This window comes from Brachycentrus maculatus, unplaced genomic scaffold (assembly GCF_059751285.1).
Source record: "Brachycentrus maculatus isolate JH-2025_06_01 unplaced genomic scaffold, ASM5975128v1 h1tg000013l, whole genome shotgun sequence".
Taxonomy (NCBI): Eukaryota; Metazoa; Arthropoda; class Insecta; order Trichoptera; family Brachycentridae; genus Brachycentrus; species Brachycentrus maculatus.
Genome location: NW_028280767.1, coordinates 989,778 through 1,007,316, shown reverse-complemented (window position 1 = coordinate 1,007,316; position 17,539 = coordinate 989,778). Strand labels below are relative to the sequence as shown.

General features: G+C 28.3%; 1 protein-coding gene across 3 annotated transcripts in view; it reads right to left on the bottom strand.

The window, feature by feature from the left end:
• The window catches only part of DIP-delta (Dpr-interacting protein delta), a 117,717-nt gene that overhangs the window by 16,938 nt on the left and 83,240 nt on the right, over positions 1 to 17,539 (bottom strand). For all 3 annotated transcript variants that reach the window (XM_088263740.1, XM_088263756.1, XM_088263748.1), the window contains exon 7: positions 6,504 to 6,678. In XM_088263740.1, coding sequence (XP_088119866.1) covers positions 6,504 to 6,678 — 175 coding nt within the window. The remainder of the gene's footprint in view (positions 1 to 6,503; positions 6,679 to 17,539) is intronic.

Below are 17,539 nucleotides of genomic sequence, written 5' to 3'. Positions count from 1 at the left end.
TCGTTTTTTACCACTTGAGCTTTATTATAGACTACATGTTTCAGAAGTTAAACTTCCATCATTCAGGTCTATATAATAATTATTATACAGACCTGAATGATGGAAGTTTAACTTCTGAAACATGTAGTCTATAATAAAACTCAAGTGGTAAAAAACGAAGTGTTTTCTTTAATCATTGTAAATATTTTATTATAATTTAATTATAATGTCTACCGAATTCGAAGCTAACTGCTTCTTTATCAAGACTAATTAATACTAAAACTAGTGTAGATAACGAGTAGATCTCAAGTGGCTTTATTTTTTTGTTGATTGGCAGTCACAGTCAAAAGGGATCAGGGATGATGAGAGATTGTAAACATATTTAATAACGGACTTTTAGAAAAAATATTTACTTGTTTATTTATTAGTTGTAAATTATTATTATTGCCTTTTTTATTTCTAATATTTCTAAGTTATCTAATTTAAGTCCGCTATTGCATATGTTTAATATATTTAGACCTTTAATTTTATCAAATGAGTGATTATTTCCTATTAGGTGAATTATAAGAAATCCAATACAATTAATTCAATTGAATTTATGAGAGAACTACAAGTTTGGATTGCTGGAATTAAAGTGATTTGTTGATGAATGTTGGCAAACTCAAAGTCATGGTACTGACCACTCTCGAAAATACGAAATACTCGATAATGCGAAGTTTTCCTCTGCTTCTAAAAACACATTTGTTTGCTAAATCATTTCCACCATAATATTTTCCTCAATTCATTCACAGTGAAGCGCCCTTGAGGTATTATTTTACGAAAATGGCGCTATATAAGTTATCCAAATTTATTATAATTATTATTCTATTACCAACCACATTGACCTCATATTTTTTTTCACTTTTCTTTATTCACCCATTCGATTTACATGCCCAAACCATCCCGACACACATAATTTTGTATCAACTATCCAAAATGCGTAATAATTAAAAATATTTCAAAAAATTTGCACATCAAACGACAAAATAGAGATACGACTTATTTTTTATGTAAGAAAATTAAATAATTGAACACATCAAATAAATATTTATTATTTAATCATTTCTCTTAATTTAACAGGGGGCTCGCCAGCCAGCCCATGTAAAATTTAACAAGGGGCTCCGCTGATAATAGGCAAGGATAATTTTCTAAAGCAAATAATAAATAAAAAATAAAAATAATGATTATATATTTTGTTTGCCGAAATTGCTCTTTTACGAATGGAGGATTAAAAAATAAAAAGAAATAGGAAACTACTTTTCCTTTTTTTAAAGTATTTTTCTGAAGCGGAAAGGATATTTAATTTGACTTTTTATCTTCGAATGTAGTAAAATATTCGATAAAGTTCCTCGGTCAATATAATTCATTGATCGAAACGACGCCCCCCATCGAGAATCAGGACCCTTAAGTTAGGCGGAAGCTACCCTCGACTGGCAGAAGTAAATGTGCGTAAAAAAACCAAGTGTTACGAACTTTTGGTCTATTAATCATAAGAGGGTTTTAATATCCATCTTTTCCGGAGATCCCCCTCCTCTAGCTTGAGTTATCGCCGTGGGGATTATTGGATGGATCAAAATAAATAACACGAGATAAAGATACGCAGCATCGCAGTAGGATATATCTCTGGGCCAGGGGAAATATCGGCTCGATCTTATAATGGATAACTACCCATTTGTATAAAATAATATTAAACTTCGGGATATCCCATGTCAAATAAAAAAATAATAATACGTCACTGTGTGTGCCTCGAAATATAGGAACAATAGTTTTTACAGCTTGCCTCCAATAAACATGACATACTTATGTACATTTAACACTTTAGAGCAAAAAAATATTTACATCATTTTGGTGCTTTTTTTATTAGGTACTTTGTATGTTTATTGGTATTAGAACTGCAGAATAAATAATGCATTTTGTTTTATTTCACCAGTGACGGATTTCGTTGTTTCCGATATCATCAGATTGATCAATTTGATGAATCTGATTATAATGAAACTCATTTTCTAGACATTTCTAATTTTAGTATTTCTTCATAAATAAAATAAAACTTAGTACTTAACACACAAATGAGTGAATAAATGAAGTAAAAAAGGAAGGAAAGAGGCGAATGTGGTTGGTTAAATAATAAAACCCTTACTACACCCCAATGGTGCATAGTGCACTGCTTCATATAAACGCAGTGTTATTTCGATCGATTACACATGAAGGAAAGGTGATCAGCCCTCCACTTCAGGTACCAGTCCAGTGTAATATTGAATAAATATTAGAGTGAAAAAATCACATAAATTTATTAGACCCCCCTGAGAATCGAACCCGGGACCTCCAGAACGGTAGGCGAGCATGCTGACCATTACACAACGGAGGTGGATATATATATATATATATATATATATATATATATATATATATATATATATATATATATATATAATAATATATATATATATATATATATATATATATATATATATATATATATATATATATATATATATATATATATATATATATATATATATATATATATATATATATATATATATATATATATATATATATATATATATATATATATATATAAATATATATATTTATATATATATATTTATATATATATATATATATATATATATATATATATATATATATATATATATATATATATATATATATATATATATATATATATATATAAACGCATATACATATTAAATTATGTGTAAAATACACCACAAAGCTAATGGAAATGTCGTTAAGGAAAAACTGAAGTATGCAAGATAGTTTTAGGGCTAGAATTGGAAATTCTAAACATTTTTTGATGTGTTTATATGAGTTTAATGCCATTAAAATATTTCATGGCACCATTTTCCGAAACACATTCTGATAGTGGCTAGTAAATAATTAGAGTTCCCGAGGTGCCAGAGCGAGGTTGGGATGGTGAGGCGACTGCGCAAGTTTAATGACGTCAGCTCTGCAGCTTGCAGCTTGCAGTATACCATCATTAGAATTCTAAACACTAGGACCTCCGTAAATTTTATATCCCCTGAACGTTTTGCCAGGAGTGGTTGGTTATGTAAAGTGCATTAAAAGAGGTTAATTAGCAAGATACAAGTTTTAATCCTCTTCGCAGTAGACTGTTATTTTCGATGCAGAATATTTTAAATTTTTATTTTATTTATTATGGTAACAAAAGTTTTTTTTGTACTTTTTATTAATTTTCTATCCATTTCTACTTTTACAATCTTAAAATAAATAATGCAGTTCTCTCCAATAAAGAGACTTAGCTTTTGTGCTTGTAGAGGAACTTACACTTATTTTTTTAGTTTATGTTTGTTTGCACTCGTAATATATTTTATATTTATTATAATTATTTATTTTCTTCCTTAGATTACAATGTTTATAATTCATTTGATTTATTTTTTAGAATTTTAATGTCATATTTTTTTTGTATATCTGTAAGAAGGTTATTGAAGTACTTGGTTCCCAAATATTAAAAGTTCTGTTGGAATCGTTTGGTATTGCATTTTGGTATTGTAAACTTATGTTGGTATCTGGAAGATGAATTTTTCTTTAGATTTAAGTATTTTTCGCCCTTGATTGCTATTTTTTTGGAAATAGTTGTTACTTTTGGGACTTTCAATATTGAAAATAATATTTTTTGTAAAGATAAAGCGGCATTATTTTATGTACGTGAGGGATAAAAGTTTATCCTTTAAGATCCCAGTCTAGAAAAACACTTAATATTAAATAAATTTTACATCCTCTGGGAATCGTACCCGAGAACACTTCACTTTACCGGCAAAAATAAATACATTTATTATGTGCTCCACACTTTTATCTATATTAAAATACTAATTTTCACAATGTCGGATACCAAATAAATAAAATATGATAGCAAAAATAAAAAGGTATCAGCATTTTTTATTTTGTATTGTTATAACAGCTTTGTCAATACAAGAAAGCTTTAATAAATGATTCAAGTTCTATTTATGCTCAAAACATGACTATCTTTGCTTTCATTACTTCATATAAATATACTTAATTTTTTTCAAACCCTCATTCACACCCAATAAAAAAATAAAATAAAATAGGGCACTGCATCATATATACTTAGAGCTTAAGTACTCTCTTATGGTAGAGAAAGTCCAAAAGAAGTTTTTGAGGTATCTCTACATGAGAGAGTACGGCTATTATCCTTGGCTCTACTCGACCCAGTTTCTCCAGGGTATGCTTGGCTACAATAGTTTAGAGACTAGAAGGAATGTGTATTTAATTACGCATTTTTATCGATTGTTGCGCGGTATGATCGATAATCCTGAAATTATCCGGAGCATTGGTCTATATGTTCCCGATAGTTACCTAAGACAGCGTCGGCATAGATTGTTTCACATTCCTATACACAGGACCAAACTGCCGATGGTTATGCCTGTAGGAAGAGCTACCGCTATGTTGAACAATATCACATTGGATATTGATCTGTTCCATGTGTCCGAAGGAGTTTTCCGAAGCGGGATTCTTCTACACCTTTAAGTCTTCTTGCTTACTTTTACTTTTAATATATACGCCTTGAATATTGTTTGTTATGTATATATTATTTTTTATTGAATAAATTGAATTGAATTGAATTGAATAAATGCAGTGTTATCTTGATCAGTAACACACTAAGGAATGGTGATCAGCCCCCCGCTTCAGTCCAGGATAATAACGACAGAATAAAAATGCTTTATTTATACTATCCCCTCTAGAAATTGAGCTCAGCAGCACCAGTACGGTAGCCATTATATTGTTGACCATTACACTACGGAGCTACTGCATAAATTTGTAATAGTTCCAAAAAAGTAAATGTCATTTTGAGATTGACTTCAAAAGCTGCATCGAGTTTGATCAAAGTTGGCGAAAGATTCTCTTCCACTATCGCTATCACTTCCTTGTTATCAACTTTGAGCTTTGGACGTTCAGGGACTTCATACATGAGATTGAAATTCCAAGAACCAAAGCGACTAGCATTGAATCCGTATTTAACATCGATATCATGTGCGGTTTGCTACGAGTTATTTCTAAAACAGAACTCGTATAAAAAGTTAGGTAATTTTGAACTTTTCCATTGTGAACTATTTAAATGTTTTGTATTAATTTTTATAATTTACATTTGAAGCACTAACTTTGTGATTTTCCATTTCATAATTAAAATGTTACTTTGTTTTAAAATTACTATAAATTTGTTCAAATTTACAGTAATTTTAAAACAAAGTATAAGTTTGTTAAAAAAAAAATCACCAAAACTTTGTTTTAAAAATAACTATTTTTAGTGATTTTTAAAACAAAGTAATATTTTCATTATTAATTTTTAAATCAAACAAAGAATTTTTGATCCTACTAAATTGTATTTTATTACAAAAAAATAAAATAAATATAAAAATAATTTTTTGTCAGCATGCTCAGCTACCGTTCTGGAGGTCCCGGGTTCGATTCCCAGGGGGGTTTAATAAATATAAGTGATTTTTTCACTCTAATATTTATTCAATATTACACTGGACTGGTACTTGAAGTGGAGGGCTGATTACCTTTCCTTCATGTGTAATCGATCGAGATAACACTGCGTTTATATGAAGCAGTGCCCTATGCACTATTGGGGTGCGGTAAGGGTTTTATTATTATTATTATTATTACAAAAAAACACATAAAAATTAATGCTGTGACAGATGTTTCGCCTAGTTATGGCATTTTCAAACGAATGTGATGATTCAATGGACTTTAATCTTCACATTCGTTTGAAAATGCCATAACGAGGGGAAACAATTATTACATTTTAATTTTTATATGTTTTTTTCAATTAAAAACAACTGAGTAGACTCAAAAAAACTGTGTTTGATTTAAAAATGTATACATAAATTAAAATGGAGTTCTACAAACTAACGCCAAATCTATAATTAAATACATATAAATGTTCATGTAGTTTTCCTGGTCATGCTTTGGATGTAAAAAATTGAAAAATAATCGTTGTTTCAACTAACAACTTCTACAATTATTTTTACAAACACAACTTTTTCTTATAATCTTTTGTTACACGTGTTTTGATACATTCCGTATAATTTTCAAAAACCGATTTTTTTAAATCACACGGAACACATAACACAATACATTTTAAGATAAAGTAATCATTAAGTAAATTATATTATTGATATATGATATTACCACAAAGTAACTGCCGAATCAATTAATGGAAACTCTGTAATTCGATCTTTAATTAATATTTAAGACTGAATATCGATTTTTGTCCTATTTGTAACTATGTACATTATACATGAACATATGTAAATTTTATTAAAATAAAACACTTGAATATACCACTTTCATGAGTTTTATTTATATATCCGACTAGTTTCGAAAACGACAGATGTTTTCATCTTCATTAATTACAAAATAATTCCACAAAGTTAATGCCGAATCAATAAATAATATAACATTTCTATACATCATTATACCTGTAGGAGTTTTCAGTCGTGGTGATGCCATGCTTCTTGGTGGGTAGGACCATGACGTTGTCGTACACCCAGTAGCTAATGGCGCGAGGATGCGCCTCCGTGTGGCACTCCACTGTGACGTCAGTTCCGGCTGGAGCGCCCACTAGCTGATTGGGGACCCAGATCATCGGAGAAACTGTGGACAAGTTGAACAAAATCGTGATAAAACAGTTTGCACTATTTTTTGACATGTAAATAAACATATATGAAGAGAATATGGTAAAATAAAGTCTGTTCATTTACAAGGCTTACAACCGTCATAGGCTGGTTTAAGTGATCACTTACACACGTGTAACATTCATCTTACTAATAGATATCTCGAGTGAAATTCTAGTGATTCAAGAACTTTATTTAAAAATTGAATTTTATACATATTTATATATGTATATATATATATATATATATATATATATATATATATATATATATATATATATATATATATATATATATATATATATATATATATATATATATATATATATATTTATATATATATATATATATATATATATATATATATATATATATGTATATATATATATATATATATATATATATATATATATATATATATATATATATATATATATATATATATATATTTATATATATATATATATATATATATATATATATATATATATATATATATATATATATATATATATATAAATATATATATATATATATATATATATATATATATATATATATATATATATATATATATATATATATATATATATATATATATATATTTATATATATATATAATATATATATATATATATATATATATATATATATATATATATATATATATATATATATATATATATATATATATATATATATATATAGAACTTTCAAGAATTTAAGCAGTATGCCCAGTGTAGTAAATGCCCAGACTTCTATATTCTTCTTCATCTATGTTAAAATGTCAAAAAAATTATATAAAAAAAATACTAACATGATAAAATACTACTAACTAATTTTTTTGTAATTTTACTAATTTATTTCTATCTATGATTTACAATCACACAATTCAAATTCTTGGCACTTTTAGATATATTAATCAAACTGGATACACAGTTAATGAACTCGATAGACTACACGAGAGACATCTGTGGTGGGTCGACCTAAGATTTTTTTTAATAAACAAAAACTGTTTCATTTGTATGTGAGGTCCAAATCCTGGATTATATTAAAAAACGTAAGAAACGCCATAAAACTACATTTTATTTTAAGCTCATAATTTGACAAATTATTTAATTTACAACATTCATCTGAAGCATCTCCAATCAGGAGTTATTTTTTACATTATTTTTTGACATGTTAAAAAATAACACCTAATTGGAGAAATTCAGATTTGTGAACAAGCATTTGGACACACTTATTTTTGTCTCCCCCTGGGAATCAAACCCGGGAACTGCAGCACGGTCAAGCTAAATACGCTAACCATTATACCACGGAAGCGATCAAAAGTAAAATGTTACATATTACTATTATTACCACAAATATGAATACTTTAAAAATTGATTGTGATTTAATGTTTTCATTATTCGAAAATCGAAAAAACTGTTGTTGGTGCTTAGGATAAAATGCTTCAAAGAATATAAAGGAATTTCTAAGAAATTATATTTCTTGCGTAAGACAAAGTATGTTTTTCACAGTGCTTTTCTACATTTTTGAAGTACGCCTACTTATTCTATAAATATTGTTATTGTATCCTCCTTTAGTATTTTTACCGGTATTGTTTTTTAGAAGGTATAACATTTATTATGTTTTTACAGACGAGTTTTGATGTCTAACATATAAATAAATAATTCAGCGCCCACCGTGTTTATATCAAACAGTGTCCATGAATTTATTTCATTTCGTGATGCTTTAACCTTTCCCTTACTGAGCATTCAAAAACTACACGTGATCCGAAGGGTGGTGTAAAAAGAACCCATTTCATATTTGTATGGAAATCGTAGTACGCAGCTGGCAGTACGTACCTATTCGCCGCCAACTGAATCATAGGAGCCACGTCCATAACAACGCACCATTAAGAAGCAACTGAATTCATGGCCAATAGTGGTATTTACCAAGTTTTACTTGGTAAATACCACTATTTTTTCAAAATCTACTGTTACACTAAAATTTTAGCTTGGCTTCTAATACAGTGTTTGAAAATGATGCGGAATGAATCGGCGCAGTGTCATAATAAATTTTAATAAAAAGAGTATTTTAATGGTTTTTGAATTAAAATAAACCCTGGTGATGACAAAGTTACTGTCGAAACCGGTAGGTTAAATTGTTTTAATAAAAAAGTGTTGAAAACAAAGTAAATTAATTTTATAAAGTTTATAAAATGTACCACAAAGTACCACAAGAAAAAATATTAAGAAAAAGTTTTATATACCAAGTCAAACTTAAAGTAAAAACGGATAGTAACATAAAGTGACTGGATAATCAATTAATGAAGTTATATAAATAAATTTTTCATAAATATTATTTTTAAGATTACAAAACATATGGAGTAAATAGCTTTATAATACTACAGTTATCAAAAACAATTGTCAGACCCGTATTCCTCTACGGCTTCGAATGCTGGACGATGTATAAAAACCTACTCTAGGTAAGTAGAAACTGCTGAAATGCGAATGCTTAGATGGTCAACTGGAGAGATAAAATAAGGAGTTTACTCATTCGTGGATGCCTGGGTGTAAACGATATGAATAGTAAGGTAAAGGAAAAGCAATTGAGATGGTGTGGGCACATATGTCGTAAAAAACCTGAACATATTGTAAACCTGGCGATTGCCATAGATCTTCTTCGAAAAACATCTAGAAACTAAAAAAATCATGGACGCTACAAAAAGATAACATAATCCAAGGGATGGCCTATATGAAGGACCTACAACCTGAGGATAAAGAGAGCTGACTCTAACAGTCTACAAAGGTGATATGTTGAGATAGAGTCTTGCAAGAGTCTACGACAACTTGCAAGGGGTCCATGTTTGCAAAAAAAAATTAGGGGTCCATGAAATAGAATTGGGGGTCAACGACGCACAGTTTGTGTCGGGTGTTTCTCAAGATTTAAACTTTAATTTTTCTGGACTGAGTATTGATGTCGTAGTGAATTTTCGCTTAATCTTCATAATATTGATATCTGTGGAAATAATCCCCAAGGAAGAAGATAATTTTAAAGTTGTCGAATTAAAATTCATATATGGGGGATTTCAATCCCCCTGTTAGATCCAGCTAGGTTTAACACGGTGGACATATAAATATGAATGTGATAAATTGTTTGTTGTACTACATAGCTATCGGATCGGCTACGTTGGCTCTCGGTTATCGGTTTTCATCAGCGGGCATTGTTGGGGCTCGCTGGGTTGGAATGTTCCGCGCTTTATTAGAGTACATTATAGAGTATATTATTAGAGCCCGTACCGACCTACCGTAGGTGTATAGGAGTAGGCACCATAGGTGTATCCGATACTGCAGATAATGCTGTAGTTGGTCTTTAGTTAGCGTCGCTTTTGTGCTGCTATAATCATAATAATGCTCGTCAAACAATGCATGTCAGCCTAACGCCGCGTCGTAACGAACTTATGATTTAGATAATACGAGTATTAAGTTTCTACAGGCTACCTGGGATGGGAACAAAAACATTAATAGGAAACGTAACATTACATTCACCGACGTAAGGGGTTACTTTCAGGAAATCCAAAGTACACTTTTCAGGAGTTTCAAGTAATAGCTATTTGCAGTAAATAATAATATACTTAAATAATCAAACAAACCTCATAAATTAAATAAACTATAATACAATAAAGTTGCACAACCTGCCTCCACGAGTGACTGAATATTAAAAAAAAAAACAAAATGATTTGGAGAAATAAAATGACTTTGTTTTTTGACGCACTCACAAAGTGAGTGCGTCAAAAAACAAAGTCATAATATTTCTCCAAATAATATATTACAATGATCCACAATTTTCATGCTTCAAATATTCAAAATATGAAAAAAGCTTTTCATAAATAAATAATGGAAGTGAGTAGATCTGAAATAGAACGTATCATTCAGCTACAAGTATTTTGTTGTGAGATTTGCAAGATTAAAATACACAATCAATGATAATATTTGTTATTAAAATAATGAATTTTCAATATAAAAATTAAGACGGAAGTATTTTTTGAACTGATATTCGACTGTTCGTGGAAATGGTTAAAAATTTCATTTTTTGTTAACACTGAAAATCTTTACTCATCCCTGTGGACCAATTATTTAAAATAATCAAACTTTTAGACGGAAAAATGAATTCTTAAAATTCACAAAGGAAAATCATTATAAAAGAAGTGGGTTAAGATAATATTTTGACGTATTATTATGAAAGAGAAACACAGAGAGCAGAAAAATCTTATAAGTTTAATGCAGTTATAAAAAAATAGTTAAAAATCTTTAAATATATTAAGTATAAAAATAAATCAGGAGTCTTAAAACAACCTTTCGTGTGATTGATAAACGAAAGTTGCTCAATTGTGTCAATACACATTGCCGAACATCAGAAGTAATGAATAGCAAAAATATTGAAAAATACTGGATTTAAAAAAAAAAATTAATATGTAGAGAATACCAAATAGACAAATATGGACATTCTACTAAGTGTTAACCATAACTGTATATTTTTTATTCTACTATTTTTTTTTCGTTAGTACATTAGTTCTATGACCAAAACAACGAAAAATATTATTCTCTACCGGTCTTCAAGGAAGTGAAATCCTTTTTAAGGGCTCTAGGTTCGATACCTAAATATTTTATCTCATTTTTAATTTAAGTTTTACTTCGTTAATACCATTTTTCCTTTAAATTTATTATGAAACGTGTTTTGATGCATTCCGCATCATTTTCAAATACCGTATTTGAAACTTATCCTGAATTTATAGATTTTACGAAAAAAAGGTATTTACTAATAAAAATTTAAATTGTAAATTTATAGATTTTACCACAAAGTGACTTCCAAATCAATTTATGAAATACTCTTTCTCAATTTGATTCCTATTTTCATAAATGGGGCGTTTAGATATACCAGAAAATATTGTTAAAAATTGATAAAGTTGCGTTAATCATAAAAATATTTACTATAAAATTTTACGAAGTAAAGTTAATATTATTAAACGGAATTTGACAAAGTAAAGTTAATATGATTGTAAAATAAATACAAAAATTGCATTCTTAATTATTACTTTTTTATCATTGTATTAATATCAGTACGATTTTCATATTTTATAAAATATTTCAAAGCAGTTATCCTTAATATGAAATTCGTGTAAATTTTTATTTTAATTGAAATGTATTTATTTGTTCGGGAGTTGTACTGCTTAACATTTAAAAATGTATATAATTTTAAGAAAATTAGATTAAAAATAAAAAAAACATTACATTATATTAACAACAAAAGTTACATTAAAAAAATAAAGTTAATTTAACAATTCCACATTAACATATGTTATAATAACTATTAAAACATTAAAAGATAATTAAAAAAAAAAGAGTGGGAGCGTGTGTGCGTGAGGAAGGGAGTAAAAAGGTAAGGGTATGGGTCACATATCAATAAATAGTGCAGTTGAATTTGATAATAATTATACTCCATTATTTATTGACGTGCCATTTATGAATTTTACTATGCAATTTATATTATTTTACTACTATGCAGTAACGTTAATATAAGGACCGCGTTATCGGAGGGATCTTAATAAGTGGTAAATGTTTTTTTAAATTTTATTATTATTATTGATGACTCATTTTAATCATTTCCGCTGGTAAATATGTAAAAATACCATTAAAGACATTAACACCCTATAATGTTCCATCCAATAACGTGGTACCTATCTCAAAGATATAGGGGGGTTTACTGCATTATTCGTTAAATTCATTTTAATATAATTTTAAAAAATACGTTAACTTTTAATAATAAATTTAAATTTCAGAACTTGCACAGTATATCAAATAGCAGATTGGAAAATTTTCAGTATTTAAGTACTCGAAAGTTTGCTGAAATCGAAGATAATATTTGAATATAATCCGAGCACGTTTCAATTGGAAAGTAATCCGTGGCCAAACAAGATCGGTCTGTGTACGTACTCGTACACGGGGACACGGGGTGGCATACAATTATAGGGGTTGTTACGGCAGCCGGCCGAAATATCGGTTTATTCGGCGTTCGTTTCGCCTGAAAATTAATTTTAAGTTGAAAAACAGTCCCACAAACATGATTTCATCATGTAACTTTAAATCCTTCGTAATTGTGAGAGATGCGAAATACGCAAAATTGCTTCAAATACTTCAAAATGTTCAGACACTTTCCTTGTTGGTTTCGGGCTACTATTTTTAATACAAAGCTCAAATTTGTCACAAATCAAACATTATTCTTTTCCTAAGATTTTTGGAACTCTATTTCGCATACATTTGCATTTGAAATACCATAAATCGTTATTTATTTAAACATAAAATACCGTGTATTATACCCGTATTCAGAAATTAAGTTAATATTTAACGTTTTAAGGAGAACTTTACCTGTCTTAGGCTGGTTAAGTTATCACTCTCTACACACGTGTAACATTTGACAACCACACTACTCATTTTTTTGGAATTTATACATTTATTGTAAATGTCATGACGCATTGTTTAAAAATCAAAATACAACTTTGTTTAAAAACGCCAATTTGTGAACGAGGATTTGGACGCCCCCAAAACGCTGCGAATAAATAAATTAATATTTAAAAAAAATTAAATGGATATAAACAACTTCTGTGAAAATAAGGGATGGCCCGGATGAAATGTGTGTAACTATTAAAATGAAAAGTTTTCATTGTACACACGTGGTGATATCGCATTAAAAGTCAGAAGTTATTAATACTTGCCAAGGTGTAAGGGCCTCGTTAGGATCTGTGAATATCCAACGCACCGTTCGCACGTCATCGACAATTAGCCGAAGCGGGCCTACCCCGCGCAGAAAGGGAGCGAGGATTATTTAGTTTGAAATTGCATTGTGGAGATATTAAAGCCACCCTTTCTTCTCGGTGGTAGCGGGTTAGCTGATGCTCCTGCGTGACGTCAGCCGGGGTGAGGGTAGGTTTGTGACGTCGCGTCGGAAGACTCGAGACTGGCAGATTGTGTGCGGTAATCCCAATAGACACCTCGGCGCGCTCAGGTTGTTAAACTGAGTAGCTGTCTAATGTTCTTAGTTTTAACCCGCGCTGCCTCCCTTCCGACCCGGTCTACGGGAGGGGGGGGGGGAGGGAGGCGGTCGCGGTTGGGGGGGGGGGGGAGGCGCTTTGCGCTACAACTTTTGTGTGCCGCTCTAGCGGGCGAGAGGTTCGGCTGAAAGTGAGCGAAAGTGGACCTTCTTCCGGCCATATGTGGTATAAGTGGGATAAAAATTATGTACTTATAAATACATATATATATATATATATATATATATTTATATATATATATATATATATATATATATATATATATATATATATATATAAATATATATATATATATATATATATATATATATATGTATAAATATATATATATATATATATATATATATATATATATATATATATATATATATATATATATATATATAAATATATAAATATAAAAATATATATATATATATATATATATATATATATATATATATATATATATATATATATATATATATATATATATATATATATATATATATATATATATATATATATATATATATATATATATATATATATATATATATATATATATATATATATATATATATATATATATATATATATATTTATATATATATTTATATATATATATATATATATATATATATATATATATATATATATATATATATATATATATATATATATATATATATATATATATATATATATATATATATATATATATATATATAAATATATATATATATATTAATATATATGTATATATATATACAGTGGGTGGCCAAATTATTAGGGACACTTCGAATTTCCTGTAATTTTCATGATCAAATGAATTTAATGAGCAAATAATTATGTTTTTAATTATATTTTTTATTGATTGGGGTGCTTTATTAAGAATTTAGAAACAATGTAATCAAACATTTAATAAAAGTAATTTATTTTTATCATAAAAAGCGATTATTAAAAAATTTCAGAAAAAACCTTTATATTTAGTAATAACACCCTATGCTGCGATTACAACTTCCAAACGTCGGGGCATGCTTTCTATGCAGATTTTTGTATTGTGCCGAAGATTAGGGTTACCATGCCATACTCTGATAAGAGTTTCTTTCAGTAACCGCTTGGTGGTGATGACTTTTTTAGCAATTTCCCGTTTCGTTAGCCTCCAAATGTTTTCAATGGGGTTCATATCCAGCAAATTGCCCGGGCAAGGCAAAACACATACTCAACAGAAGTTTTTTTCAGCCAGGAATGCGGTAACACTCCTGGCTTTATGACACGGTACTTATTCATGCATAAACACATACTCTTCATCACCAGGGAACCATTCCTTAGCTTCGGCTGGCGCCGACTTTTCAGTACTCGCTGGTACTGGTCTTGCCTCATGGTCCCTCCATGATATGGAGGCGTCCCATACCCTTAAATGAGATCATGGACTACAACATTATGCTAACAGGGTGTTTTTAGCCCTCTTCACCAGGCAGTCCGGGTGGAATTTTTCTCCTGGGCCCCGTCGGACGAATTAAGTTTTTCCCACCAAAATTTTAAATGTTGACTCGTCTTAGAAGCAGACCTATAAAGTATTACCATGATTGCAAAAATGTGTATTTTTATTATCTTCTTATTTTATTATACAAATATAAGTCTTAAATACTCGATTCCAGTCCGAAACAGTCATATTCCGGAGTGTTCTGGCTCATAAGGGTCGTTTTTTCTTCATGGCCTCAGTCAGGCGTAGTTTTTTGGTTGGACGTCGACCAATTAGATTTACTTCAACTAACCGTCTCCAAACTGTCATTTTGGAGGCGTTGATTCCTACATCGTTTATCAACGTAGTGGACAATCAACACACGTTTTACGATTTTGGAAATAGATGTCCCTGATTTTACAGTGACCACGCGGAGTGGTGATCGTTTTTCTGCCACTTTTTCAGACGCGGGCTGCTTCTAGAGGTGGATTATTATGAATTTTTCTTTTTATCCGGTTGACTCCGGACTTTGAAATACCTGTGAGTGCTGCTATTTCTCTTTAGGAATATGTGGAATGAAGTAGTTTGGTTGATACTTCCCTACATTTTCTTGGAGATATGTCTAATGACTTGCCCATACTTAAATTTAGAATATTAAGGTTCAATTCAAACTAATTTTTATTAAAAATTAATTGAAAATTACTTATTAAATTAGCAAAACTAATAAATTATTAAACAATACTTAATTTTTTATAGTCTTGGACTCAAAAAACATACAGAAAAATGGTGTAAAAAAATATTTACTGAGCTCACACCAACACCATTTTTCACTAATTAACACTAAAATGAGAAAAAAACTTACTTCTTTGATATTTTGCAGCATTGCTACGTCTTAAAAACAATAATTATGATACAAGCAACAAAAATAAATAATATTTTTTAATTAGAACAAATTTATTTGATCATAAAATTCATTTAAACTTGAAAATTACAAAAAAGGACAAGTGTCCCTAATAATTTGGCCACCCACTGTATATATATATATATATATATATATATATATATATATATATATATATATATATATATATATATATATATATATATATATATATATATATATATATATATATATATATATATATATATATATATATATATATATATATATATATATATATATATATATATATATATATATATATATATATATATATATATATATATATATATATATATATATATATATATATATATATATATATATATATATATATATATTATATATATATATATATATATATATATATATATATATATATATATATATATATATATATATATATATATATATATATATATATATATATATATATATATATATGTATACATATATATATATATACAAATATATATATTAAATATATATATATATTAATTTATTATTTGATTAAAACCAATATTTTTAGCTTTTCCACTTTTTTATTTGACCAGCGACCGGGTTTCGTCGTTACCGACATCATCAGACAGTCTGATGATGTCGGTAACGACGAAACCCGGTCGCTGGTCAAATAAAAAAGTGGAAAAGCTAAAAATATTGGTTTTGATCAAATAATAAATTAAAAATGCAATTCCATCACGAAGTGTCAGTGGATAATATAAATCTATTATATATATTAAATAATAAAAACCCTTTTCCGCACCCAAATGGTGCATAGGGCACTGCGGCATAAACGCAGTGTTATCTCGATCGCTTACACATGAAGGAAAGGTGATAGGGACAGGACTGAAGACAGCCCTCCGCTTCAGGTACTAGTCCAGGGTAATATTGAATAAATATGACAGTGAAAAAATCTTTTATATTTATTTTACCCCCCTTGGGAATCGAACCCGGGACCTCCAGAATGGTAGCCGAGCGTGCTGACCATTACACTTTGGATATATATGTATATATATGTATATATGTATATATATATATATATATATATATATATATATATATATATATAATATATATATATATATATATATATATATATATATATATATATATATATATATATATATATATATATATATATATATATATATATATATATATATATATATATATATATATATATATATATATATATATATATATATATATATATATATATATATATATATATATATATATATATATATATATATATATATATATATATATATATATATATATATATATATATATATATATATATATATATATATTAAGATATTGGAGATATTGATGGTTATTAGAAGCAATTTAGTACAAGG